Source organism: Dasypus novemcinctus, chromosome 10 (assembly GCF_030445035.2).
Source record: "Dasypus novemcinctus isolate mDasNov1 chromosome 10, mDasNov1.1.hap2, whole genome shotgun sequence".
Classification (NCBI taxonomy): Eukaryota; Metazoa; Chordata; class Mammalia; order Cingulata; family Dasypodidae; genus Dasypus; species Dasypus novemcinctus.
Genome location: NC_080682.1, coordinates 81897301 through 81924222, shown reverse-complemented (window position 1 = coordinate 81924222; position 26922 = coordinate 81897301). Strand labels below are relative to the sequence as shown.

The window sequence follows — 26922 nt, the reverse complement described above, 5'->3', positions numbered from 1 at the left end:
CTATCCTGGGCAAACTGGACTATATGATCACCCTAGTTATCAGGTTATAGCCAATGCTTATTTGAGACTAATCAAATGCCATTTGCTTGCTGCTGTGGGGGGAGTGACTGAACTGCTGACTTAATTTGCCATCAAACACCTGTACAGCTAACTGAGTCCTGAGCATCCCTGCAAGGTGAACCGTGTCACCTCCTTGCCGGACGGCAGTGTGGTGTTCTCCATGAGGCTGTGCACTCGTGGCATCCACAGGCCAGGGAGTGACCTTGAGCGTCATTGAACGCCTCTGAGTCCAAGGTCATATTTACGGTGGAGACAAACTCTGCCTTGTCCATGTCGCAGGGATTCTCTGCATTGGGCTGTTTCATCACTATTCTCACCCCTTCTGACAGAACCCCTGGCTCTCTAGGTAGAGTAAGGCTCCCTCCACTGTGCCTGGACATAACTCTGTGATAACATTTGTCACGGAGCAGTGGAATTTACTTCTACATCTGCCAAACAAGCTGGTAGCTGTTCGGGGGCAGGGACACATCCCAGTGCTAGCTCAGAGCCAGCCTTCTGGCCTCAGGGCTTTTAGTGGATCTGAAGCCCTTGGCAGCGCTGAGCTCACGATGCTTTCTTGGCTCTTGCAGGTGGATGGCCAAACTGAGAACGATGTGAACAAACGGAGGCGGAAAGGCTTCAGTAATTTGGATGAGGTTTGTGTGCACAGCGTTAATTTAAACAAAGGTCTATCTCCTGGCACCCCTCGGGCACAGAGCTTCCTGACCAGGGCAGAGCCTGGCCCTCCTTTCTTTCCTCTCTCCTGAACCTCTGGCACAGAGGCTTGTACCAGCATGGCTCCAGGGAAGGACAGTCGTGGGCTCTGGGCCTCACTTCACCACTTCCCAGCTATGGAACCTTAACAGTCATAACCTCCATTTCATGTTGGTAAAAAGCAGATGATTAAAAAACAACCCATGACACAAAGTTGGCAGGATTTTTAAAGATTACATTTGGTGATGGTATATAGCATGCTGAACGTACTATTTAGCACGTATGGTAATCAATATGCAATCACTAGTATTAGTAATAGTTCAGAGGCATCAGAGTTCCCACATTTCTCCCAGTCATTGTACCCTTTTCTGCTTCCTGTGCTTGTACTGTTCCAGTGCCCACAAGTGCCACCTTCTGGTAAAAGCAGAAAATTACAGGCTACTTTGTCAAAGCAGAGGACTAATCTCCCTCCTGCTACTAAAAAATTGATCAGCAGAAAAAGAGAATATCAGTTCCTGTTTCTCCAGGTAGCTCTTTAAAGAGGCCTGAGATATGCACTTTCTTCAAAAAGGACTTTCTAATTCCACAAAGACAAGCATAAATATTGTTGGTGAAGTGTAGGATGCCAGCGTTAGCCTACTGACTTATGTCGAAATTATGACATCTTTTGTAGGACTTAGAGAAGACCTTTTCTATCTTCTAGGAGGAAAGTGTTTTATTGCTGTGTATTTTTATGACACTTTTGTTCATGTGCCATAACATTCATTTGACGTGGGTCCTTGACAGGCACCCGGACCCTCTATCTCCCAGCAGGGAACAGTATAGTAGAGCAGCTACCTGCTGCTCACTCTGGGATGGCCAAAGGGAAGCACTGACCAGTGAAACCTGGAGTTCAGTTCATGGCTTAAAATGTGAACAAACTCTTATCCAATGAGTTCATGTCGGCCTTGTGCAAACCTTTTCTTCTCTGGGTGATCCTTTGAGCACCGTTGCTTCCCCCCTTCTTGGCTCTGGCCATGGTGTGAGGAAGAAGCCAGCAAAGGGAGGTGACTTAGAGGAGGAAGCAGAGGCTGGTTAGCAGCGTTTCCCAGAGACAGGGTGTTGGCTCCCCGTCTCCCGTGCTGGGCCTTGCCCCTGCCTCTTCTGGAGAAGTTTCCCTTAGGTACATCTTGTCTCAGGCGAACAGCTTCTACCTTTCACCCTTGGTTTATTCTCTTGCGACTCATACGAGGGGATGTTTGTGGTGTTTGTGTTGGTGGCAACACAGAAATCAGAGCATGGGAAGAAATCTGGTTTGAATCTGGTCCTTTGGAGACGGCGCTTCCCGAGGCAGCCGTTTTGCCTTAAAATCAACTGTAACAAAACTATGATTCTTCCTGCGTTCTTGCTACTTGAAATGTGGTCCGAGAACCAGCAGCATCAGCAGCACCCAGGAGCGTGTTAGACCTGCCGAATCAGAACCTGCTTCCGAGCCAGTGCCCGGTGGTCCGTCTGCACACTGTAGCCTGGGGAACCCTGCCCGAGGACCCCTTCCCTGGCTGTGATATTGGTGTTGTACAAAGAGCGACCTCTCCAGTAAGCCCACTCTCTGCTCGCTCAAGCCTACCCTGTTTGCAGGGTGACAGTTCACGTTTTGAAGTTGGGCAGCCTTCTGTTTGTGTTTGTCAAACACTTGAGTGTGGCTTACAGGCAAGGTCTCCCGTGGGACTGCTGCACTTGGACCTCTGTAAAAGCCAGGTGACTATTGCCTGCCTCCTCCCGTGAGTTTCTTCTAAGTGAGTGCATCTTTGCTGTCTTGAGAATACCTTTTCCTGTGAGTTTCCTTCTTTTTGGGAAAGCATACTGCCTGCTTGACAAGACAATACCATTCACATTTCTGAGGCCTGTGAGAGCAGATCCTATGGTAAGAGGACCAGTAATTTTTAAATTTTTAACAGATGAGCTCAAGAAATCTCCTATGCAATTCCATTTTATAAAACAGCATGATAAGATGATAAGATCAACATCATCGGTCTTGAGTCATGGTGGTTTCGTGTATCCTTGACAGGATGTGATGAGAAGGCCGTCTCACCTCTGTGGTATCCTTCTCCGAAATCTGTAGTTGCAGCCTCCTAATCACGAGAAAACATCAAAGGAAACCAAAATGAGGGACTTTGTACAAATTAGCTGCAGGACCCTTCCGAAGTGTTAAGTCATGAAAAATGAGTAAAGACTGAACAGCTGTCCCGATTGGAAGAGGCTAAGGACTCGTGATGCTAAATGCAGTGTGAGATCCTAGATCAGATCCTGGAACAGAAAAAGGACATTAGTGAGAAAACAGATACAACCCAAATACAGCCTGTAGTTTAGTTAGTGGTATTATGGTAATAGTAACTTCTCAGCTTTGATACAAGTACCATGATTATTCCAGATGTTAGCATTAAGGCAGCTGGGTGAAGGGTATACAGGAGCTATATATCTTTGTGACTTTTCTATAAATCTAACTTTTTTTTCAAAATAAAAAACAGAGCAGTCTTGGTTGAAGTTGGGAATAGGGAGCAGAGGCAAGAGGAGAAGGCAGCTCTGGGCCTGGGTCTCCCCTGATCTGTGTCCCTCCCCAGGCCCCACCAGATCAGCACCCCACCCCATGCCCCACCTCCACCTGTGCCTCACCTGCTTCTTCCCCCACCTCCTTGCTCCCTTCATCCCATCACTATCTCATGGCAGCCACATGATGTATTTTGAAAATGATTTGGCATATCACTTTACTTTATTATATTAAATTCTTCAATAACCTTATGAGGTGGGTAACCACTTCCATTTTGCAGATGAGGAAACTTCAGAGAAGTTAAGCAGATTGCCAAGGTCACAAGGCTGGGATGTGGAAGTCAGGATTCAAACCCTAACTGGCTCATAAGCCCATCTTTTGGAAAGACACATCCCTCTACTGGGCAGCACCTGCTACTTCAGCCTCCCTGCCTCAGACCATGCAGGGGCTCCTTCAGGAGACTAGTGCTGGGAGCTTGTTCTCAGACTCCCTCCATGATATGTGGGTTCCAGGATCCAACAAGCAATGCACTCTTTTGACCTTTGCAGCCTTCAGACTTTTCCGGTCAGAGTTTGGGCTGTGATCTGGAGCATGGCAGCATTAAGGAAGGTGGAAGTCAGAACAAAGTCAAGTTCATGGCAAACCAGCTGCTGGCCAAGTTTGAGGAGAGCACTCGGAACCCTTCACTCCTGAAGCAGGTGAGTCACATCAGATGCTCAATGGACCTGCCTTCCTGGTTACCGGACCTGCAGGCTAGTGATGATTTCAGGTATGCCAGCCAGGCCTGGCTCAGAAGGACTCAGGTTTCTTACAGATCAGGAGCAGACAAACTTTTTCCGGAAAGGGCCAGATAGCAAATATCTTGGCTTTGCAGGCCATAAGAGCTCTGTTGCAACTACTCAACTCTGTTCTCCTAGCATGAAAGCAGTCATAGAAAATACATCAAAAATGAGTGTAGCTGTGTTCCAATACAATTTTATTTACAAACAACAAACAAGCAGGAGGCCAGATTTGGCCCATTTCTACATTGGAGGAGAAATCTATTCCCTGATTTGGTTTTGGTCTGCGACCATGATGTGGTTTACAGCCAGCTTTGAGGTGGCACAGCTTGAGGGAACTCTTGAGATGCTGACTGGCTGTGAGGGTACTATCTCAGCCCATGATGAGAAGACCCACCCAAATCAGGGAAATCCGAGCCTGAGGTCTTAGCTCCATATGGACCCACAGGAACTTGGACCACCCTTCCAAGTGTTCCCTGGCCCTCCCCTCTCTCCCTGTATCCTTGGGCCAGGCTGGCATGGCTGGCACCTCTCACCCAGGTGAGTGTGAGGCTAATGCAGGCTGTGGGTGAGGCTGCAGACCAAGCTGACTTCTCCCTGGCTTGGAGATCTGTTCCCCCGGCTCAATTCGCTCCCCTAGGTTTCCTTCGGAAGGCTGCAGTCATGTTACAAAAGTCTATGAAAAGGGGATTGGTTTTTTGTTTGTTTGTTGAGAATACCTAGTCGCATGACAGAATGAGGCTCCTCTCAAGAGGAGGACAGTTTCCATTAATGAGGTCTAGTGGCGATCATAATCTTGATCCTAATGTGAAATGTTTTCTCTTGGACTACATGATCTTCCGCAGGAAGCCAAGTGACTTTATTTTAAGGGCGTCATTTTCCTGAGATCTGTGGCCCTCTGAGATTTTTCTCTATTACCCTTTCTGGCAGCTTGGCCCCTTTCAGTTCCCAAGTGTTGATAAGCATTCTACCCCATGAGGAGGACAGTAATATCCCTGTTCCCTGGTAGCAGGAAGCTTTGGCATTTCCAGGAGGAACCTCTGGCTGGGCCCGGTATGGGCTCTAACAGTTCCTGCTCAGTGTCCTGTTTCTGAGCCAAAAGCAAAGCCTCCCTGGGATTCACATGTCCAAGAAGAGGGGACTCCAGGACTTGCCGTTCACATGGACAGGGAGCCAGGGGCTCAAGTTTCCCAGCTGGGCCCAGCTTGCAGGAGCTCAGCCCTGTGTCCTCTCTGCAGTTACAAACTGTATTTCCCTGCTTCTCTTCCGCAACTCCCTCCAAGTGTCCCTCTATCTGACTCACCTTTTCCTTCATGTTTCCTATGGCTGCTTTTTCGGACTCGTCTTTCTCCTCCCAGGAGCGCCGTGTCTCGGGGATAGGTAAGCCTGTTCGGTGCTTTTCCTCTGAGCCTCCTGTTAAGTCTCGCTGCCCCGAGCCGGAGAGCCCCACACCCCACCCATCACCTCCTCTGAAAAGGCAGGTAGGGCTTCTTCCAGTGGTGTTGTTAGTGAAGCTAAGGGGGGACTGTGTCCCAGAGGGGTGGGGCTCGCTGGCTCCGCCACACCCCAGATGGGGCTGACTGTAGATTCTCTGGTCAAGCAGACATAACTTGAGGTCACCACCTTTATGAGCAAGAATCACCAAGTGTGCAGTATTTTGAAATATATGCCATCGGTCCATCCTTCAGCCAGCCAGAGGTTTTGATCAACAACTATCATGCTCCTGATGTATTTGCTTATGGAGAAATAAACTGCACCATGTGGAACATTTAGCTTTATTTGCAGACCCCTCAAATAGGCTGATTTCCAAACTCTGATGAAAAGAATGGTGATGATGGTGGAATGGGGTCAGGTGGCCTGTTGGCTACACCCCAATGATTGTGTAAAGCTGAGATGTAAAGAAGGGCTCTCCCCAGCCCCCAAACTCCTCTGATGCCCGAGTAGATGAGGACCTGCCTTGGTGGGCAGAGAGACAGCTGGCAGCCCTCAGCTGTGCTTTTGGGGGTTGGAATTTGAACAGAGTCCCTGTTATTGACCACAGTATTTAAAGACATCTAGTCAGCATTAGGGATTTTGTACTGCCTCTGGGTAGTGGAGGTTGACTGAGGTTGGTATGGATATATTGCAGTGCTTCTTACATCTATGTGCGGAAGAATCACCTGCAGAACCTTTTTTAAAAAACAGTCTCTGGTGCCCAACACAGACCAATGAAATCAGAACCTCTGGGGGTTGGGTCCAGACTTGGGTGGGATTTATTTTTACGGGTCCTGGATGATTTCAGTGCACGCCCAGGACTGAGGGCCACTGTCATCCAGTTCTTGACTCAGTGAGCCTGGTGTGGGGAGGCCAGGTGATTCTGATGCAGGTGGTGGAAAGGCAGTGCCCAAGGCTAGTTCTGACTCTTGCTTACCCTAGCACCCAGTGTGCCCTTTGTCTGTCCTGGGGATTCCCACGGTGGGGTCTATGAATGGGCTACAGTAAGGAAAGAAGCTTGATTTTCCCTCTTTCCCAGTTCCCCTTAGAGGTTGTGACTGGGCATGTGCTCAGAGAGCTAAAGCAAATTTCTGCTGGCGGCGAGTGCCCAAGCAGGCCCTGGAGAGCCAGAGCCAAGTCTGATCTGCAGTTGGGTGGGCTAGAAAGTCGCACTGCCCCACCTCCTACCTGCCAGGGAGCGCTGGCCCTTTCTGGGGTGCTGCGGCGACTGCAGCAAGTGGAGGAGCAGATTCTCCAGGTGAGAGACACTCCTTACCCTTTCTCGGCCTATGTCTGGGATGACTTCCTCTCTCCCTCTCCTTCCTCCTGCCCGCAGTGGGTTCCTTGTCTTAATGTTGCTCCCTGTCTCCTGTCTCGCCATGAGTGGGAAGACAAGCCCACCTGACTGCCTCCCGTGCCTCTCTCTTGGAAGTAACTATCATAGTCTCTGTCACTAGCTCTCCTTTTATTTTTTCTCCTTTCTCACCTTGGCTAAAGCAGAAGAGGGCTCAGAACTTGGCCAACAGGGAATTTCACAAAAAGAACATCAAGGAGAAGGCAGCTCACCTTGCCTCCATGTTTGGACACGGGGATTTCCCACAGGTAAACACATGGCTTCCAGAGCTCCCAGGAACCCATATGTTGGACATTTAGCACCAGCCCCCTCCTTTTTGTTTTTTTAGGCGGTACCAGGAATTGAACCTGGGACCCTGTACATGCAATGCAGGCACTCAACCACTGAGCTACATCCACTACACCCTCCTCCTTTTGTCATATGAGGAGCTATTCATTCCTCAAGCCACTAAAGAATTTGAGCTGGCATTTCAAAAAGGCCAATGAAGAGATTCAAAATAAGTAGATAAATCAAGACAAAGGGAAAACCATGGCAGAAATGTAAGCTCAGGTCAAAGAAAAGTTTGCTGAACAGAAATATATGCTGTTAGATCCTAAACAGTTTCTAGATAGGCACTGAACTTCCTAATGGTCAATGCAAAGAGGTATGGCTGGTCAGTGTGCAAGAATGACGTGCCTATATGGTGAAAACAAACCAGTTGCTCATGACTTTTGGGGGACAATGTCTAAAAAAATTCCCCTGTGGCCCACATCAGGGAGACATTAAATGATGTGGGCAACCACATGCCATAACCTGGGCTCTGCTCCCAAAGGCAACATCAAGTCAAGAATAGTGACTTTACCTTAGAATAGAAAGTACAGTCCCCTCCAAGCCAGTTACTTACTTAGAAACTTGCAGCAACAATGAGATTAAAGAGTTCGTGATGAGATAATGAGATCATGTGCGTGTGTAAGGGCCCCCTTGCTTACAGCAAGAACACGTTTCTTCTGCTGCTTACACTCATTCTCCTCCAGACTCGTGTCCTCTGCTGGATGGCAGAGTCATTGGCAAGGGAAGGATGCTTTACACTGAGTTCATTTTTAGTGTTGCACATGACTGCACAGTTGTCTGCAGCCAAAGAGACCCCTGCTGTGGCCATCTGCCCGGAGTAGCCTGAGATTCTCCTTTCCTAACTCGCAGCTGCTACTTCATACCAAGCTCCGGAGCATGAGCCTCAGTAATTAATGCTCGTTTCTCGGGCAGTCGTAGGCAGGAGTAGAATGGAGCTATTTTGGTGTGACAAGGGAACTGGAATAGTTGTAGCAGAATGTAGTGTAAGCAGGAGCCAGAGAATCCTGCTTGGCTCCAAAGGCAGAGGCTTCTGTTCTGTCCTATATGGCTTGTCCCCTCGACTGCGTGGGCATGTGGCTGCATCCTGGAGGTGTGCAGCACTGTGCATTTTCCCTGGGACTATAATAATTTCCTCTCTTTCTGTTCTGTGCAGAATAAACTACTCTCTAAAGGCCTGTCTCATATTCCTCCTTCGTCTTCTCCCTCTTGCCCTCCATCTCCTGATCCGGCTGCTACTTCCTCTCCATCAACTGTTGACTCTGCTTCTCCTGCCAGAAAGGTAGTTGTCCTAAATAATTGCACCCCCTGGCCCCCTGCATGTCCTGAGATGTTCTCATGCTCTGCTTGACCTGCACGGGCAAACAACTAGAGCTTGGCTTGGCAGGGATGAGATTTTGTAAGATATTTTCCATCAGTGCTGGATTCTGTTTTGTTTTTGTGTTAGAGCAAGCAACATAGCAGAACAGATAGCATACAAAAAACTTGCCAAACAGTGCTCATACAATCAGCCAGCATTAATTGGGCGACTACCCTGTGCCAATCACTGCCCCACGTGCTGGGAAAGCAAAGAGGAGGGAGGGACAGTTCCTTTACTCACAGTTTACGTGGGGAATCAGCACATTAGCGTAGAAATAGATAATATTTTTTTCCTATATGGAGTTGCCTATGTTTGATTGCTTTTTTTTTTTTAAGAAGATACTAGGGATTGAGCCTGGGGTTTGGGAAGCAGGTGTTCAACTAACGTGGACACTGAGCTACAGCCACTCCCTGTTTGACTAGTTTTGACCTAACAAAATGGCAGCATCACATAGCATTGTTTCACTAATACAATACTATGCATAATTCTGTAGGAGGTGTGCAGGGCCAGATTGTAGGAACACAAGGAGAGAAACCTGGGAAGACTTCACAGAGGAAGTGATATGGGAGCCCAGTGTCGAAGGCAATACTAGAGGATTTTGCTGGAGAAAAGTTGTAGGATAGAGTGTTTTAGAGAGGGCCAGCATGTGCAGAGGAAGGCAAGCATGACTTGCTAACGTAGAAAGACAGAATGTCTGATGTGACTTGAATTGGGGGATAAGAGATTTTCTGGGGTGTGGAGAGTGGGAGTTAAAATGAGCTTGCCCTGAGAGCTAAGGAATTTCATCTTGCCTCTGGGGTGTCAGGAGTGCCTGAATGCTGTGCCCTGTGTTTTAGGAGACTCGGGGGCAGGGGGGGGGGTGGCGCACAGAGCTGACTTGGGCAGGGAGAGGTGGTGGGGTGCTAGCTTTGGCTAAGTAGATAGCGAAATGGACCCATGAGTGTTAAAACAATGAGAGGCCCCACGGGGTTCTGGAGGCACTCTTCATGTTTTCTACTTGTCCCTTATTATGCCAAGATCAATACCAGGCTGGGGTAGGTGAGGGAAGCCTCCTGGGAAGCTCAGCCTTGAATGAGTGAGCCTAAAAGTGGACACGAAGCCCACATCCTTAGCTGGTGCTCATGAGAATAGGTTTGGAATCTCTTTCCTACCCAGACCGTGCTCTTCTGAACACACCTAGCTCTCACCCAGCCTCGATGTGCGGGGCTGCTTGTCCACACTCGCATCCCTACAGAATTGTCCCCCATGCTGTTAGGCTGCTGCAGCAACCTACTTCCTGATGCTGCTTTAGGGGAAAACTAGAGGCTCCTCTTAGTTTGTAGCTATTGATCCCCACCTAGTGGGGAGGAGGCTACAAATAGCATCTCCAAGAAAGGAGCAAGGACTCTCATCAACCCCATCCTTTCGAGGTCCCCAACTTGGGTGTGAAGAGTCCCTGGAAGGGCAGCAGAAGGGGGACGTATAAGAAATAAACACTTTCAATCTTCAACCTCCCTCAGAATAGCCATGATTGAGATACCCAGCATCTTGTTCAAGTCCAGTCAGTTCTGCCATTTGACTTTAAGTCTCCTGACCTTCCGTGGCCTCCCTTTTCTTATCAGTGAGGTGGCTCTAAGGCTGTTGTGAGCTCTAGGGGTGGGGACAGGCATTTGTGTCATCACCATCACCATGGTCTCCGGTAGGCATCACTAGTACCAAGGTTCGCCCAGCTAGTGAGAAGAGCCTTACCCTGGGGGAGACTTCCTGCTGTAGAAAAAGGCCACTGGCATACTTGGCAGAATGATGAAAGGGGCAAGGGCCCCTGGGCACAGACCAGGCAGCAGCTCCTGGTCCTGGACTGGTCAGTCAGGCCCACACCTGGCTGCTCTGGCTGGCTGGCCCTTCAAGGAGGAGCCAGGGAAGACCTTCTCTATCCCCTGCATTTCTTCTGTGCACATTCCTCAGGAAGCTCGGGGTTGGTTGTATCCCTCTTAGGATTGAGGGCAGAGCTGAGGCAAGAAAAGCCATGACGGTTCCCAAGTTCCCTGACTTGGTTTCCAGGAGGTATTAATTCCTCTATAAAGCCCAGGCACAGAAGATGTCAGGGACAGCCTGTCTAGGGACACAGAGCCTGCTGGGATCTGGTAGAGATACTTCTTATCAGGGAGCATATCACCCTGTCAAATCATCCCTTACACTCCACTGAGGCCTTGGGGCCTTCTCCACTGGACCTTTCAAGCAGCAATGCTACTCGTTAAAGCGGTGAGTGAATATTTATTCATTCATTCAACAAATATTTATTCAATGACATTTCAGTGTCAGGCTGTTCTAGGCTCTGGGGCCGTACATCAATGAACAAAGGTAAATTTCTGTCCTGATGGAGCTTGCATTCTAGTTGGAGGAAATGAAATAATGATAAATATGATAAATAAGTTATATAATATGTTAGAAGATGATACCTCTTAATGGAAAAATTAAAGCAGGTGGCAGGAGTTCAGAATGCTGGGAAAGGGTGGTCATTTTAAAAGGAGTGGGAAGGATGGCCCTTCCTGAGAAAGTGAGAATTAAGTAGGGGCAAAGTCATACTAGATCAAGAAGCAAAGGCTCCGGGAGGATACTAATACCCAGGGCTCCTGACTCCCATCCAGTGTTCTTTCCTCTGTACCACAAGGGCCTAGTATGAATGGAGGCCTTGTTGCAGGAACCATCTCAGAGGCTTGTGTCCATGCAAAGTGTCACACCCAGAGGCAAGGATGGTCGACCTCAGGTCCTCCGGCCCTGCCTCAACAGCCTAGTTCCTTCTTTCTTCCGGGTTGTGGTTGAATAATCATTCCATGTCAATTCTTGTTCTATCCCCCAAACCAGCCTTGACCATTTTTCAGCAGCCTCCTACTTACTAATTAAAGGCTGATGTGTCTTTCTCAGTGTGGCTGGAATGATCAGGGAGCTCTGAGAAAGGCCCACCCTGGGACACTGTTAGGTTAATTAACCTCCCTAGGTAAAAAAATTCAGGTTGAACTTTATGCTCAGAGGCCCGTGAGCAGATCTGACTGTGTCAGTTGAAGGCAATTAGGAATGAAGGGCTGGATGTCCAGTTTCAACTGGTCTTGGAAAGCCCCACCATCACCAAACCACCTCTACTACCACCACCATCACCACAATCACCTCCACCACCATCACCACAGTCACCTCCACCACCATCACCACAGTCACCTCCACCACCATCACCACAGTCACCTCCACCACCATCACCATCCCCACCTCCATCACAACCACCAACACCCCCGTCACCATTGCCACCCCACCACCACCATCACAACCACCACCACCACCACTACTACCACATCACAACCACCACCACCATCACAACCGCCACCGCCACCAGCACCAGCACCAAAACCACAACCACCACCAGCACTACCACCATCGCCACCAACACCATCGCCACTATCACCACCACCACCATAGGCCTTCTCTATTGATTAGCCCTGGGCTTTGCACATACAGAATCTGGCAGAGTAAGGGCCTCCTCTGAGGAGGGAACTGGATGTCCATTAAAGTTGGCAATCAGTTGATGATAAACATCTTCAATCAACTTCTGATGGGGTGGAGGGAGCTGCCTTTCCCCTGGAGAGAGTGTGGAGCCTTAGTGTTTATGCCCGAAAGATTATGGGTTGCTTTGGTTTCCTAGTGACCCGAGTTTGCTGTCTGCAGGGGAGCCAGAGGAAGAAATATGCACTTGGAAACTGACACAGTCTTTATTAACCTCCTGGCAGGCCACATATCTTTGTTTCTTCCCTAGAGCTATGCACCCCAATTCTGAGGATCCAGGGATAAACACATATTCAAAGGAACAGACCTGGCCAAACTTGTAATGAGGAGCACTTGCTACTCTCAGGGATGCAAACTTTAGTCACCAACTCCAAGAGACGAAGCCTTCAGAATACACTTGACTGCCCTCTGAGGGAAGGCCAGATTGAGATTTTGCCTTGAAATTCAAAGTGATCCTTTTGGCTTTTTGGCCTGAACAGTTGCAAGGCATCTTGGCATCTTTACATTTAGGGCCCAAACGCTTCCTGGTGTCAGTCTTTGGGATCCATGTCCAGCCTTATGTCCCTAGCACCATTTGATTCATCCATCCCATCAAACTAGTTCTCCTGTGATGTTGTCATCCTCCATCAACCATCAGTTAATTTCCTTCTTCAACAAAAGCGGCAACTGTTGATTTGCCTATAGCATGCTGCTAGCCATTTGCTAAGGATGGAGCTCTCTTGCAAGAACAAGATGGAGTCTCGAGTGTTTGCACAGCTGAGCGATAGGGTGACTGCCTCCCTTGGTGGGAAACTGAAGTTGTCCTCCTGGGTCAAAAGAGCAATGTGCATTGCCAAAGGAGCTTTCTCTACACTTGGGGGTGTTTGTTTTAAAACTGGATTTGCAGGATTTGCTCTAGAGATTTGCATATTGGAGGAAAACACTGGGTGAGTCTTAGCTGGGAAATCTGCCTTTGTTTCATCTGGTACAAGAAGCCTATGGGATAGATCTGAAGGCTGCCCCCAACCTCATTATCCTTCTCTCTGTTCCAGGGACAGAGTTAGGGAGGCTCTTTGGGGGACTTCTCTGTGCATCCCTACCAAGGAGATTTTGATTTGCAGAGTTTTGGTTTGCCTCAGGAAGGAAGGGTGCTATAGAGAAAAGGTATGGACTTGGAGTCAGACTTGAATCCAGAGCACCAGTTACTCACTGGGTGACCTCCAGCAAGTTAGTGGACTTCTCAGAGGCTTAGTTTCCTAATCATAAAATGCAGATGACAACAGCTATTCTGGAAAGTGATGACTATACTGCAATTACCTAATGTATGCAAAATGCCCTAAGAATCCAGCAAATCTCCTTTTCCCGTGGAGAATTCCTTAAGAACGCTCCTTTACCTAAAATAGATGTTGACTCTTCTCTTTCTGAAGGAAAAGGAGCCACCTTCAGTCTTCTCCTTCCATCCCAGTCCCTTAAGAACAGTTTGACCTCAGGCGAGTTAGAGCTTCCCTGATCTCAGCTGTCTATGGTGAGGGGACTTAAAAGCCCCACCTTGCAGGGCTGTGAGGTTGAAATGAACACAACCCACAGCACAGTGCCTGGCACTAGGGGACGAAGGTGGGCAGACTTGGACTCCCACTGGAAGGTCTACATCTCAGCTCTGAGAGTATGATTTTCTGGAATCCCTCAAACAAGGCAGTTTCAGTTACTTGCCTTCCCCTTCCCTTGCCCTGGGCATATAGCTAAGAACTCAGGACAACAGCCCTACCCAGAGACTCTGGCGAGGAAGGTCCTTGCCCAGGTGGGCCCAGAAGACCTCTGACTTCCGGTCAAGACCTCCCTCACTCCTCCTCCTGTTTCTGCCTGCCCTTAGCTCTGAGGCCCTGGAAGTTCTGCTCAGCCCTGTCTGACCCTGAGTGGTGCTGTCTGGTGCTCACAGCAGGCCGGATGGCCACAGGTGACCCAGCTCTGTGGAGAAGGTCAGTCTGGACACCTGCTATGCTAGCTCAAGTCCCAAGGAAAGAAAAGTTTCCATTGCTCACAAACGGCCAAGGAGCCTCTTCTTCCTCCACTCAGAGTACCTGCTCTGCAGCAGGAATGCAGACATAACGAAGATGGGGTCCCTGGCACCAGGGAGCCAAGTTGGAGTGGAGATAGGGCAGCTGGGTGCAGTGTGAGGAATGCTCCCAGTCCAGGTGGGGGCCATGGAAGCACTCTGTGCTGGGAGTGCCAGGGGTGCCTTGGGAATATTCTAGGTGGAGGTACCCCATTTTTCACAGCCTCTGGCATCACTGCCTGTAACCACAGTTGTGCCACCATGTTTGAGTCTGGGGTGGCTTAAGAGAAAGAAGACAGTGTGTACACCCTGGATGGGCCACACTGTTTTACTCTTGCCAAGCAGGGAAGCCAAGCAACCAAGGGTTTCCCAGAGGGAGGGTCACAGGTCAAGATAAGTGGATCAGAGAGGAGAAAGGAAGTCCCAGAATGTGAGAATGTGAAGCTACACAAACAGCAGTGATTTGGACTCGTTAGCTGTATGCAGAGTACCTCCTGTGGGCCAAGCTCCGAGGCATGGTCCAGGCAATTTTAGGACTCCTTTGTGCAACCCTGTGAGGTTGGTTGTGATCTGTCCATTTTACAGATGAGCTTAATCTAATGTAATGTGAGATGATGGCCAACCCAAAATATCCATCCATTTTAGCTTGGTCTCAGTAATTGGCTGAAAGATAATTAGAATTTGAGGGAAAATGTACAGGGGGAAATGCCCAAATTCTTCAAAATTATAAGAATATTGAAAGACAAAAAATTTGCAAAAGCAGTCCTACTGGACTCCAGAATGACAAATTCTTAAACATCCAGTGGGTGAGACATGATCATTTTGGTCCAAATCATTATTTTGCCCAATTCCAATTTTTGACAAATTGTTTCCAGCCAAGTTGTAAGTTTCTTCTCGAGCAGTCCTCCTAAAGGATATAGGTGGCTGGCACTCCATTGCATAAAGTCTCTTGCCCCGAGGTCAACACCAGGATGTGTTCTCTGGACCTCTGCCTTTGGAAGTTTCTCCACAGGTTGAACATCCCTCTCTTTCTCAGGATTCTAGGAGCCTGATAATGGTCATAGCCATGCTACTCAGAGTGTGGTCCACAGGCAGGCACTGGTCTATGACTCAGTGAGAACAGAAAGTGAGAGGAAGCATTAGAGACTTTGAGAGCAATTTGCCCTTGCCACGTATTCCAGTGTGTGATCAGCTCTAGTATTTCATCTTTATTTTATCTGAAAGTTTCAGACCACAATGGATTAGAAATTTAAAAAGAAAAACCTGGTCTTCACTACAGATAGTTCAAGTCCAGCCAGCAGAAGTCTAACTAGCCAGTCGTATCCTTACTCTTACAGAATCAATGAGGTGGTTCTGCTGTGAGGAAACAGATATCCTAATCCCCAGGACAACTTTGGCCTTGACACTGATCTTTGGGGTGAGCTTCTCATCACTTGAGACAAGTTCTCCATCCCTTGCTTTTCTTGGGACCTCTTATGGAAGCATCCATGGTATTCTGGGCTGGTTTCCTTCAGGCTGGGAAGAGCGTGTGGGAAACCCCCTGCTGATTTTCTGAACAGTGCATTCGTTTCATTTTTCTTTAAAAAGTCACTCTCTCAGAACGGAAATATAGTTGCTATTGGGAGAAGCGAGCGTTTTCGGCCCCTAGTAAAGGGGCGACGGCTGTGGTCTTCATCCCAGATCCCCTGGCCGGGGGCCTGGACAGTACACCCTGTGCCAGTAGAACCACTGGAGCAGCCTGCAGCTGCACAGACACGTTCTGATGATGTCCCCTGCCATGCAGCGACCTCAGGGCCCTCTGCATGCTTCAGTAATTGTTGCCTAAGTCGGGATTGCTTGCAATCTCAGTGGCACAAAGTGCTTATTAGCTAAGTGGTTAATAAGGCCTCATTAGGGAGGAGCATGTAAAGCCCCAGAACACGGTCTCAATCTCTGCTAACTCAGGGGAGGCAATAATTGCGTGTGGGCATTGCACATGGCACAGCATGCCTTTCTGAGAGAGCACCTCAGAGGACGTTCCCACACTGGGCCAGCGGGGACAGCGGCCCCAGGGACAGTACCGAGAGTGAAGCTGACCTTCTCTCTTTCCCTCCCCTCTTTATGTTGAAACAAACCAGGAAGTACTTTGTACTCTCCAGCCCCCATCTGAGGGGGCCAGTGCTGGGGCCCTCCACGAGGGGAGAAAGGGGAGGAAGGGTGGAACGTCTGGCAAACAACAGCTTATTGTCCTGAGCCAGTGCACCTGAACCTTTCTTGAAAGCAGGGGCCAAGTTTCTTAGCATTTGTAACCTCCTGAAAATGGCAGCGCCTGTGCTGGGAAACAGAGTACTAATCTATCCGAGGCTGGGCCAGCTTGGGGCAGGGAGGAATGGGGGGCGCCTGGCCTGGCAGCTGTAGCCACTGAGAAGGGACAGGCTTTGTAGTCTGTTGAGACCCCACCTGCCGGAGCCTGAGGGGGCAGCCACACCCAGGCCTGCTGAGGCCCGCAGCCACCGTCTCCACGAGTGCTGTTTCCAAAGTTGCTTTTTAGAAAGCTGCCGGGGCTTCCTTCACGAGCAGTGGCGTGAGGGTCCCCCTGGTCTTGTCATGCTCATCCACCTGCTTGGCGTCCCAGTTCCTCTTGATCCTTTTCAGTGCCTGGGCTTTGCTGGAATCTGGCCGTTGGCCTGAGATGGACACCTCTACCACAAGTTGGGGAGCTGTGGCAAGGCTGGCGCCACTTGCTTTGCTGTTGCCTGAACTTTCTGCTTCGTGGCCTCCCCAGAGCAGTCTTGGGTTTAGATGGAGCGTTATTTTGTCCACATGTGAGTTACTGTTACCTCTTGTCAAGCTCACTGTCCCTTCTGCCTAAATTGCTGCTCTCTGGCCACACCTCCCCGAAGCTGGATTTGGAGGCCGGGAGGGTCTGGAGCCTCCTTCCGTGGTGGGATCAGGAGTGTTTATTCCTGGGGTGGGTTTGCAGAGGTGGTGGGAAAGTGGGGAGTAGCTGGGCTCCCTTCGGGCTGTCAGCTCCCACCCTTCACCAGCTCCTAGACAGGTTGGTGGGGATCCAGGCATTCGTAGGTGGGCCTCGCCATGCCACCCACTGTCCATCAGACAGTTATCCCCAGGGCCCCTGCTGCTTCCATCCCTCCGGCTGTCCTCAGCCAGCCCCAGCCTGGGCGTCCCTGGGTGCTGCGACCTGGAGCCTCCTGCAGAGCTTCCCATCCTGCTCCCCTCCCGTACCAGGCACTGCTGTTTTTGCAAGGTGGTCTGTAGCCCTTGACTGGAGAGGCTCAGGTTAGACATGAGCATCCCTCCTTAGGGACTCGGGGGTGCAGAGCAGGCTGGGGCAGGCTGATTTCAGAGGAAGGAAGGGCAGAGCAAAATGAATCTGCCCCAGCCCCTGCCAAGTGCCAGGCACTTTCACGTTATCTCATTCTGTCCTTACCCCGCATCCTTGAGGCAGAAACCGTTATCCCCATTTCCCTAAATGAGAAAGCCAAAATCAAAAGTCAGGGGCTCTGTGCAAGGCTGCAGAGCGGGGCGGGGTGGCACCGGGTCCAAGCCCTTCCTCGGTCCCTGTGTGTGGCCATGCTGCTCACTCAGAAGCACCGCCCTCCGAGGACGGGGTGCTGTGGGAAGACAGCAGTGATAGTGGCTTGGAGTCTGGCAGCTCTTGGTTCCTTGCTTTTCCTCTCCTCTGCTTGGTTTCTCTGCCTCGGGTTTTGGAGAGCTGTGGTAGCACAGTACGCGATACAGACATCTTGGATAGATAGCAACACGAGTCATCCCAGCCCCTGATGAGAGAGCTGGGGTGAAGGCTGGGGGTCGGGAGGCCTGAGTATCATCCTGAGTCTTGCATTTCTTTGCTAAGGGACCTTGGTGAGGCCCCTTCCTCTCCCAGGGATTCGTTTGCCCCATTTGTAAAACGTGAGGCTCGAGCAACCCCCAGTGCGTCGCATCCCCAATGGATGGAGTTTTTCGAGTCCTCTGGTTCACCCGGGCCCACAGGGTCCCCCACATCCTTCCTTTCCTCCACCTCCAGAATGCCCGTGGCCCACACCTGACTGGTTTGGGCTCTGCTGGGCCTTCGGGTGCTGCTTGCGCGTGTTTGCGGAGGCCTGTCCCGCGGCCGGCCTGTGCGCGTTCTCCTTCCCGGTGCTAACTGGCCTCTCCCTTTCTCTCTGTCTCCTCTGCCTCTGCTCTTGGGTAGCTGACGGTAGGGAAAGTGTCCAGCGGGATAGGGGCTGCCGCTGAAGTCCTGGTCAATCTGTACATGAACGATCACAGGCCTAAGGCCCAGGCCACCTCGCCAGACCTGGTAAGGACGTGCACCCTCCACCGGTCACCCACAGACACGGGCTCCGGCCTCGCAGGAGAATGCGTGAGGACCCGGAGAAGCTACCTCGGCCCTCAAAGGCTGAGAGTGGGCTGGACAAGAGCAGAGGTTAGAGGGAGGCTGGGTTTCCTAAAAGACAAAGCTCATTCAGGTCGTTTCACAAAACAGAGCGTCTTCCCTGCTGCTCGGGGCTCTGGAGGAGTGCTCTGTCAGAGGCCAGGTGAGGCCAGTTGGAGCAGGACATCCTTGACCTTCAGGGTTGAGCATTAAGTACCAGAAAAGGCATCCCCTTCCTTCGTGTTCTCCTCCTCTCCACCTAGGCCACGGCTGCCATCCCCAGCGACTTGAGAGGACAGTTCTGTGGGTTTCCTCTTGGCACCTCCCCCTCTAATGACCCTGCCCGGACCCTTGCCCTCCCCGCTTGCATTTAGGAATTCGACGGGCAGACGGACCACCCAGGGGTCTGGAGGACACAACCTCTCCCTCTGCTGCGGTTCTCTTGAACGGTTTTGATACCACAAGGTTTCCGTGCCTAAGTTACTGCAGGGAGGTGGAGGATGCAGAAAACATTCTCCATCCGTTTCAGTGACTTTACTCTGCACCCAGGCACCTCTTAGCCCCAGGGGCAGATTTCTGGAGAGAACGTCCCCGGGTCGGGGCCGGCGTGTTGGAGCTCAGTGCCCTGTCCAGCTCACCCAGGAGCATCGCTCCCAGCCCAGAACCAGAGCAGCCTCTGGGTGGGCAGGGCCGCCCCCAGCTCGCCTGGTGTCAGTGGCCTGCCTGGGAGTAAACGTAACCGCTGCCCCTGCAGGGGTGGGGTCTGTCTTGACAGCACAGCGTCCCACCCCTGCCTCTCTGCCGCCCGAGCAGCAAGGAGGAAGCCATGGGGTCGCAGGATTCCGTCGGGATTTCTAACTGCCTGGGCCGAGGATTTGAAGCAGAGGGCGCCAGCCCTGACACCTGGCTCTCCCGACCCCTTAGGAGTCTCTGCGGAAGGCGTTGCCCCTGAGCCTGGGCGGCAGCGACACCTGTTTCTTCTGTAAGAAGCGTGTGTATGTGATGGAGCGGCTGAGCGCCGAGGGCCACTTCTTCCACCGCGAGTGCTTCCGCTGCACCGTCTGCACCGCCACCCTGCGCCTGGCCGCCTATGCCTTCGACTGCGAGGAAGGTAGGAGCAGAGCCCAGGGACGGCGCTGGCCTCAGCCTCCGCACGGTTTCCGTCTGGGTCCCCAGCACGGCTCAGAGAGCGTGACCTTGTTGGAAAAGCTGCTTCGGGAAACGGAGAGCTGCTGCGAGAGAGAGTGGCCGTCTGTGGCAGGCCAGGGTCCTGAGGGGAAGGGGTAGAAGAAGCTCCTGGCCTCTGCAGACCAGGCCCCTGTGAGCACCTACTATGTGCTGGGTGCTCTGTATGCACTTTCTTAGCCTCACGTCCTTCCTTGACCCTGCGCGACCAAGAAAATCAGGCCTGATAACTGTGTAGTGTGCTCAGCACCACAGCTGGCATGTTATAAAGGATTCATAAATGGTTTATCTTCATTTCTAAAGTATACACTATAAACATAATCATCATAGTGTCACCTTCGGGTCGTGCACTGCCTACCTAGATTATGCGTGAAGGAATGGTGCTCATTGGAATGAGTGATTATTTTCTAATTTTCAACACTTTGTATTTGCACTTTCATATATAATGAGAGGTGGTGACCGGCTTAGTGGTTACAGTCACATACCCTCAAACTAAACTGGGTTCAAATCCAGACTGTACCACTTCCCCGCCATGTAGCCTTGGGCAAGTGCTCAGTTTCCTCTTCTGTAAAGGGAGGTGATAATCGCATTTGGCCCTCAGGCCGCTGTGAGGAATAGTGCTTTTCCTACCTAAGTTCTGCATTATTGTCATTGTTACCATCACTGTTGTTGAATTGTAACAGGGAGCCAGGAAGGCTTTTCTGTTTGTGCCCGGTGGTTCTGGGTAGTAGCCAGTTAGCCGGTGTGTGCCCTGCCGGGCCTTTTCGGCCCCCCTATTGCTACCATCTGATCCCCATCTCCCTCACCCTAGGGATCCCAGGAGGGAGAGGAGCTGGGAGGGACATCGCTGTGCAGAGCTGCCCGTTTGGCAGCTGGTCTCTTGAGGACGCCTGGCCTCCGTTGGTTTGGGGGTGGCCCCACCCCGAGTCCCCTGCTGCTGCCCGCCTTTCAGGCTGCCTCACCTCAGTGCCCCTTTTTTACAGCAGGTGGCAGAAACTGTTTCCCAAGTTTGAGACCGTCCTGGGCTTATTTCCGTCATTGGCACTTTTGGATCTAGTCAGTGGCACTTGGCTCATGTCTCCTGTGGCTCTGGTTTATGGAGCAAAACCAGCGTGTGTGTCTGTGTGTGTGTGTTTCCCTCTTTACAGGCAGATTTTACTGCAAGCCTCATTTCATTCACTGCAAAAACAACAATAAGCAGCGGAAGAGACGGGCAGAATTGAAGCAACAAAGAGAGGTATGTTTTATCTCAAAAGTGCTGGTGAAACAGGGAAGACTTCTTTAAAAGAGAAGGTCTTCAAGGTCCCTCAACAGAAAGACAATTTTTCTGGCCCTGAAAGAATTGAGACTCACAGATCAAGAGAAGGCCTGTACTTCCTGGTGCAGCGTTCTTTGCCTCAGTCTGTCCAGCCACTCTCTAGGGTTTGTCCCTCCCAGAGACCAGCTCCCAGGTGAGTGGCTGTTCTGGCTTCTGGTATGAAGCCAAGAAGAGCCTTCCCACCAGGTGCTCAGCTACAAGAAAGCCGCGTGGCACCCCTGTGGCTGGGATCCACCCGATCACAGGTGCTGTCTTCAGGGATCCCTGCTTTGGGGCAGCTTATGATCGCACCCCTTTCTGCCATGTCTTAGTCAATACCCTTCTTAGCTGCTTGATTGATCAACGCGCCACCAACCAAAGCCCACAACTTAAAACTTTTTTTCTGATTGTGCAAATGATATAGGTTCAGTGAAAAGGGGGTGGGGGGTTAATAAATGAAACTATATAAAGGAGGAAGGTGAACTCACCCATAATTGCTTTACCCTGAAAAAACCATAATTAACATTTTGTAACATTTCCTTCCAGAGTTTTTCCTGTGTGAATATATTTTAACCTATTTGGAATCCTCCTATGTCAACATTTTTATATCCTTATTTATTCACTCCCAGTTTACTAGGAACATATTAAAAATTCCTTTAGAGTATAGTTTCTAATACTTGTAGAAGATTCTATTTTATGGATGGTTGATGATTTATTTAACTCATACCATATTTATTGTTGGGCCTTTGTGTTTAATATCTTTACCTTATAACTATTTTTTGCAGTGAGCATCTTTACACTCATAGCTTTATCCGTATTTTAATGATTGACTTTGGAGACATCCCCAGAGGTGGGATTGCTCGGTCATGTGCCATGTATATTTTGAAGGCCCATGAACCCAATGATCAATTTGCGCACCAGAAAATTGTCTCCATGTTCAGCATCCCCTTCAACAGAAAATGGGGGACTGAGTTCATTTTGGGGGCTGGTTGATGAACGCAGGGCCCAGCGAGTTAGACTTTGGTTGGCTCTGTGGCAGTCTGTTTTGATGGAGGGGTCTTCTCTGAGAGTCATGGACTCAGTGCCCTTATTTTGATCTCTTTCTCAGGAGGACGAGAGGTGGAAAGAGCAGGAATCGCCTCCGCAAGACGCTCCCACCGAAAGCTCCTGCGCAGCTGCAGCCATTGGCACGCCCGAAGGCAGTCCCCCAGGTATCACCACTTCCTTCTTTAGGAAGTTGCTAAGCTGGCCTCTCAGGGTGCCGAGGGACCTGCTTGATACTCCCCGAAGGCTGCGTAACTGGATGCAGGGGCTCCTGCACAACGTGGGCCTCCATATCAGGGACAATGCTTACAACTACTGCTACACCTACGAGCTCCTGAGCCTCGGGCTGCCTCTCCTCTGGGCCTTCTCTGAGGTCCTGGCATCCATGTACCAGGAGTCCGGGGCTTCCCTTGACAGCATCCGCAACTGGGTGCTCAGGTGCTTCCCAGTCAAGCTCCACTGAAGCCCCTGGCCTGCCCCCTAATGCCTTAACCGTTTCAGGGTTGAGTCGGCAATGTGTCTGTAGCTTGCTGAGGCTCTGGCGTGGAAGCCTGGCCTTCTTTAACCGATTAGCTCAAAGCCAAAGAGATTCACATTGCCCACCTCTGCCTGGCCTTGTCAGCGTGACTTCTGCTCTCGATGCTAGGACCAGGGATGACATGAAGGATGTTTTTTATAGCTTTGTACTTTTTTTATACTAAAACGAGCCATATTTCTGGGTTTACATTTCAGTCTTTAACTTTTAATAAGCCAAGGGAAAGCATTTTTCTGTGAGTGTCAATTTTTCTAAGCATGGGTTTGAAGTTTACAACTGGTATTGCAAACCCCTTCAGCACTGCAGTGAGTTGTAGCGGTCACTGCCTGCGAGCTAACGACTCAGGATTGGGCCGCCCCCTGACCAGTGCCTTTATGTTTATGTAGCCTGATGCTACTTGTCAACAGGGGTCAGTTTTTGCAACATGAAAGCATAATTATTTCAGAAGAAAAGAGTAGAAAGGCAAAATGGAAGTAAGCCTACAAAAGCTCTTGGGAGTGTGTAGTGGACTATAATCTGTTCTCTCAGAGAGAAGATGACCGCTTTGCTCCCTTGGTTTGATGTAAAATCCTAACTTCAGTTGGTTTCCATAACAAATCCCAACCAAACGATACAGAACCACAGGGTCTGAACCAGATTGCTGCAGACATACATTTTCCCTTCCCACTAATGAGTAGTGCAGGGAAAGCCCCCGGGTACTTGGCCACACGGAGCCGGGTCAAGCTGATGCAATGCTGAAGAGGAGCTCTTTTGTCGGTTGTATGTTAACCGCTGGGCTCCCTGTCAGCGCCCCAGCCCTGGCTGCTGAGCAGAAGCATCTGCCTTCTCCTGCCTGTCCTTCGTAACTGAGGATGTTTGTCAGCGCTTCAGGGTATTGCCAGGAAGCTTGGCCTGCCCAGTGAGCATGGCCTGCAGGCATCCAGGCTGCTGTCATTCGGCTGCCATGAATATTTAGCCCAAACAGTCAGCAACCGTTTTCACACCATCTTAGGAAAGGAATGTGCCCCACCTCCAGGGGGAAGCTTGCTGTGTCTTGACTGGCAGGGGAGGTTGGGAGTTGAAGCTGCTTACTGACTGATTCAAAGGAAATATGCCCTATGAAGGGTAAAAACGGGCATTGGGCCTACCTGCATTCTTCCCTCTGGGTATCTGGAAGCGTCCTGGGCTCTCCCCACCCCACGCTGCCTGGACGTGCTCAACTGCAAGGTCCAACTGAAAAACCGAGAGGCTGATAGAAAAAGGCCTTCTACGGTGCTCAGTGCACCAGAGCTGCTGGGCCCAGGAGAGCTCTTTGCCACTGTCCTCACTCGAAAGGTCCTCTAGATTAAGTAAGAATGGAGCCTGATGTAGGTAGGAGCCAGAGCTCAGGAGAGCTTTGAGATGGTTTTATAGGGTGGGAAGAAGAAAGGGGTGAGGGGTTTGTCTACCAACACTTTCCTGAAGTTCTCGGGGCACGACCTAGCCAAGCCATGGGCACCGATGCCTCTGGCCTTGTTGGGACTATTCTCAGGCTGATGGCTTGCATTGCCTTTTTGCCCAATTTTGGTTGGGATTTTGATGTTCTGCACAGTGGGAGGAGCCCTTGACTCCTTTCATGTTTCATTATGGAAAGTAAATTCTTGAGGTTATGGTGTAACAACTCATCATGGTTATTGTTATGATCGTTAGTTCAGGGTGGGCTGCTCCATGTAAAAGCTTTGTGTCATGCTCTGTGAACCCAGCCTTAGTTTATCTAATAATGTCATTTATGGCCAGGAGGAGACTGGTTTCAATTACTATGGTGAAATGGGGTGTGCCTGTCAGAAGCCTGAGATGTTTGCGTACTCTGAGACCTTGAACCTTTCTGGTGAGCAGACCAAAACCCACGGGTGGATCCTGGAGGAGTGAGCTCCTCTCAGCCTCCACAACATATTCAAGAGTGAGTACGAGGCACTTGAGTAAAATTGGGGCAGAGAGGATATCGGGGGACAGGGCGCTCTGAAGGCATTTAGAGCTCTGAGTGGCATATCTGGACGGTCGGTCTGTGCAAACTGTGTTTATCTACTCCTTTGTAAATAAGGAGCTGGTCACTACCAGAAAGGTTCATCTCTCTTTAGCAAACAGTAAATTGTTGGGAGAAGTTTCCCTTTTTCAATGTTGGCTTATTTAGAACTCACGTGCCTTCCATGTTGTCAGTCATTTTCTTTTTTCTCCCAAGCTAAGTTCTCTTTTCTGCCTTTCTCTCTCTTTCCAACCTTGCACTGCGGCCGGCAGTTCATTTCAGCCTTCCAGTGCTCCACCCACTTCTTGGCTGACACACTTCTGCTCTGAGGTGACTGGTTTTCTTGCCAATTTTCAGAGAGTGGTACTAACCCCTAACTTGCTTTCTGCACCCCAGCCCCACTCCGGTGGCCCTGGTTGCGCTGGGAGTGTCTTGCATACTAATGGACTCGTTCGGTCGCATGGGCATTAACAACACGGGGTGGTGTTCAGCTTGAAGGTCAGGTCTGGGTCCCTCTCCCTCCCAGCGGGCATCGCCCCGTGCCACGTGCATGCCCCACCTCTGCTCGGTACTGCAGGCCGGCCCGCGTGCATGCTTTCCCCGTCGCATCTCCAAAGCTACTTACCTTCTTGGGAAGGCTAACTCCGCCTGCTTGCGAGACAGTTCCATAGAGAGGGCTCTGCCACTGTTGAAGTGTGTGCTTTTGTCTAGAGGCCTCTGAAAAAGCATAGTCAAGCCAGTCTTCTTAAATTGCTTCTAATATAAAGATTATTAACATCATTGATCAAATCCATAAGGGACACTTTTGGGGGGAGATTTTTTAAAAAGCATACTGCCAGGCTTTATCAAAAACTTGACCCATGCTCTTTAGATTGAAGATGTAATTCCAATTATTCTAGCAAATCCTTTCCTTGCCCTAGCCTACACGATGGCTCCAAGGTTTTGCTGTTGCTCCTCTCGTCTCCCTTGGCTCATAAAGCCCCAGATGATATGGCAGCTCCAGCTAGAGCAAACCTTGTCACGGGTGAGGGGTGAGGGGCTCAGCCCCAGGCCTGGAGTGGCCAATTTAAATGCCACTGTGCCTCTGCTCAGAGCATCCCCTGCTGGCGCCTTTATCTGGAGCAGCAGACAATCAAAGTGCTTTTCAAGAGAAACAGCACACCGAGCCGTAGAGCTGTCGTAGACCGGCCTCGCCTGTCGCAGGCTGCGGTGGTCCCTGTCCTGCATGCAGCCCAGGGCCGTCCTCCCCTCCCGGCCTCGTCTGCTCCACCCTGCATGCTGCGTCCTTGGCTGCGTGGGTGCAGAGCCACGCCAGTAAGAAGGCCTTGCTCTTGTCTTATCTTCTGTTGCAGAGCCTCCCTCCCTTTAGAGAATGTCAACCAAAGAGTGTCGCCCCCCTCCGCCTCCTCTTTAGCTAGCCGCCCCATCTCATAGCAACACATGTTTGTGACCCTTGGTGATCATTTACAGTGACACACAATACCCTGTATTTTGCACACAGCAAACAATGTTTAGCTTTATTTATGGTATTTGATGCTGTAAATGAAAATAAATATGATTCTTTATAAAGCTCATTGTTTCCTCTCTTCTTTGCCATGGAAGCTTCTAAAACCTCCAACACAGGGATTGGTTTAGGGTCAGTCTTCCCTAAACTGCTCGTGGGACTTGGACTTGTGGTGATCTGGGACTCTCTGGGGCTATGCTGGGGCACTTTGAAAGGAAATATTACCCAGGGGTAATATTTGAAAAATGCTACCAATGCTCCTGGGCCAGGCTTTGGGGTCTCTTTCTTGAAATCTCGTTTGTCCTTTTCTGCTGTAGGTGTGGGCATGGTTGGGTGCGCATCAGTGTGCCCTCAGCTGTTGGGAACAGGCTGTCGACAGCTACTTGCACCCATTTGCCCCTGTACATCCCAGTCATGGCCCTGTAGGAGAGCTTTACCTATAACCTTTACACTCATTTAGGTTCCCGAGTAGCAAAGGTTGTACTTGAATGTGTTGTGCGGGGGAGGGCAGCTGAGTGATGGGTGAAAGGGGAGGAGGTGGGACTGGACAACTGTTCCTGGATGTCTGTGAACATGGCCCATGTGTTCTTCTGGGTGCAGAACCGTTTTAGCTCCTCAGATATTCCCCCTCTCCCCAAAGGCCAGGCCATCAGGGTCTCACGCTGTGACACCCTGCCCACAGGCGCTGTGACTCGGCCCCTCAGCACCCCAGCCCAGCTGCGCCCTGTGTTCAAGGGAAGGGTTCGCAGTCTCACCTGACCACCCAGTGCAGGGCCTGCCCTCTCCTGCTGTCTCGCCCTGCCTAGGGTGGGCTGCCGGCTGTTGCCAGGCATTTCTGACACTGGTATGAAAAGTCACCTGT

The 26922-nt window shown here is 50.5% G+C and overlaps 1 protein-coding gene across 8 annotated transcripts in view; it reads left to right on the top strand.

Moving 5' to 3' along the window:
- The window catches only part of MICAL2 (microtubule associated monooxygenase, calponin and LIM domain containing 2), a 229449-nt gene that overhangs the window by 123589 nt on the left and 78938 nt on the right, over positions 1-26922 (top strand). For 4 of the 8 annotated variants that reach the window (XM_058305724.2, XM_058305723.2, XM_058305722.2 and 1 more), the window contains exons 16-20: positions 630-695; positions 3829-3978; positions 19439-19625; positions 20848-20936; positions 22105-22207. In XM_058305724.2, coding sequence (XP_058161707.1) covers positions 630-695; positions 3829-3978; positions 19439-19625; positions 20848-20936; positions 22105-22207 — 595 coding nt within the window. Of the gene's footprint in view, positions 1-629; positions 696-3828; positions 3979-5417; positions 5541-6571; positions 6791-7032; positions 7135-8369; positions 8496-18331; positions 18440-19438; positions 19626-20847; positions 20937-22104; positions 22208-26922 lie in introns of all 8 variants that reach the window. The other 4 variants (XM_058305719.2, XM_058305718.2, XM_058305717.2 and 1 more) reach the window with 2 other exon arrangements.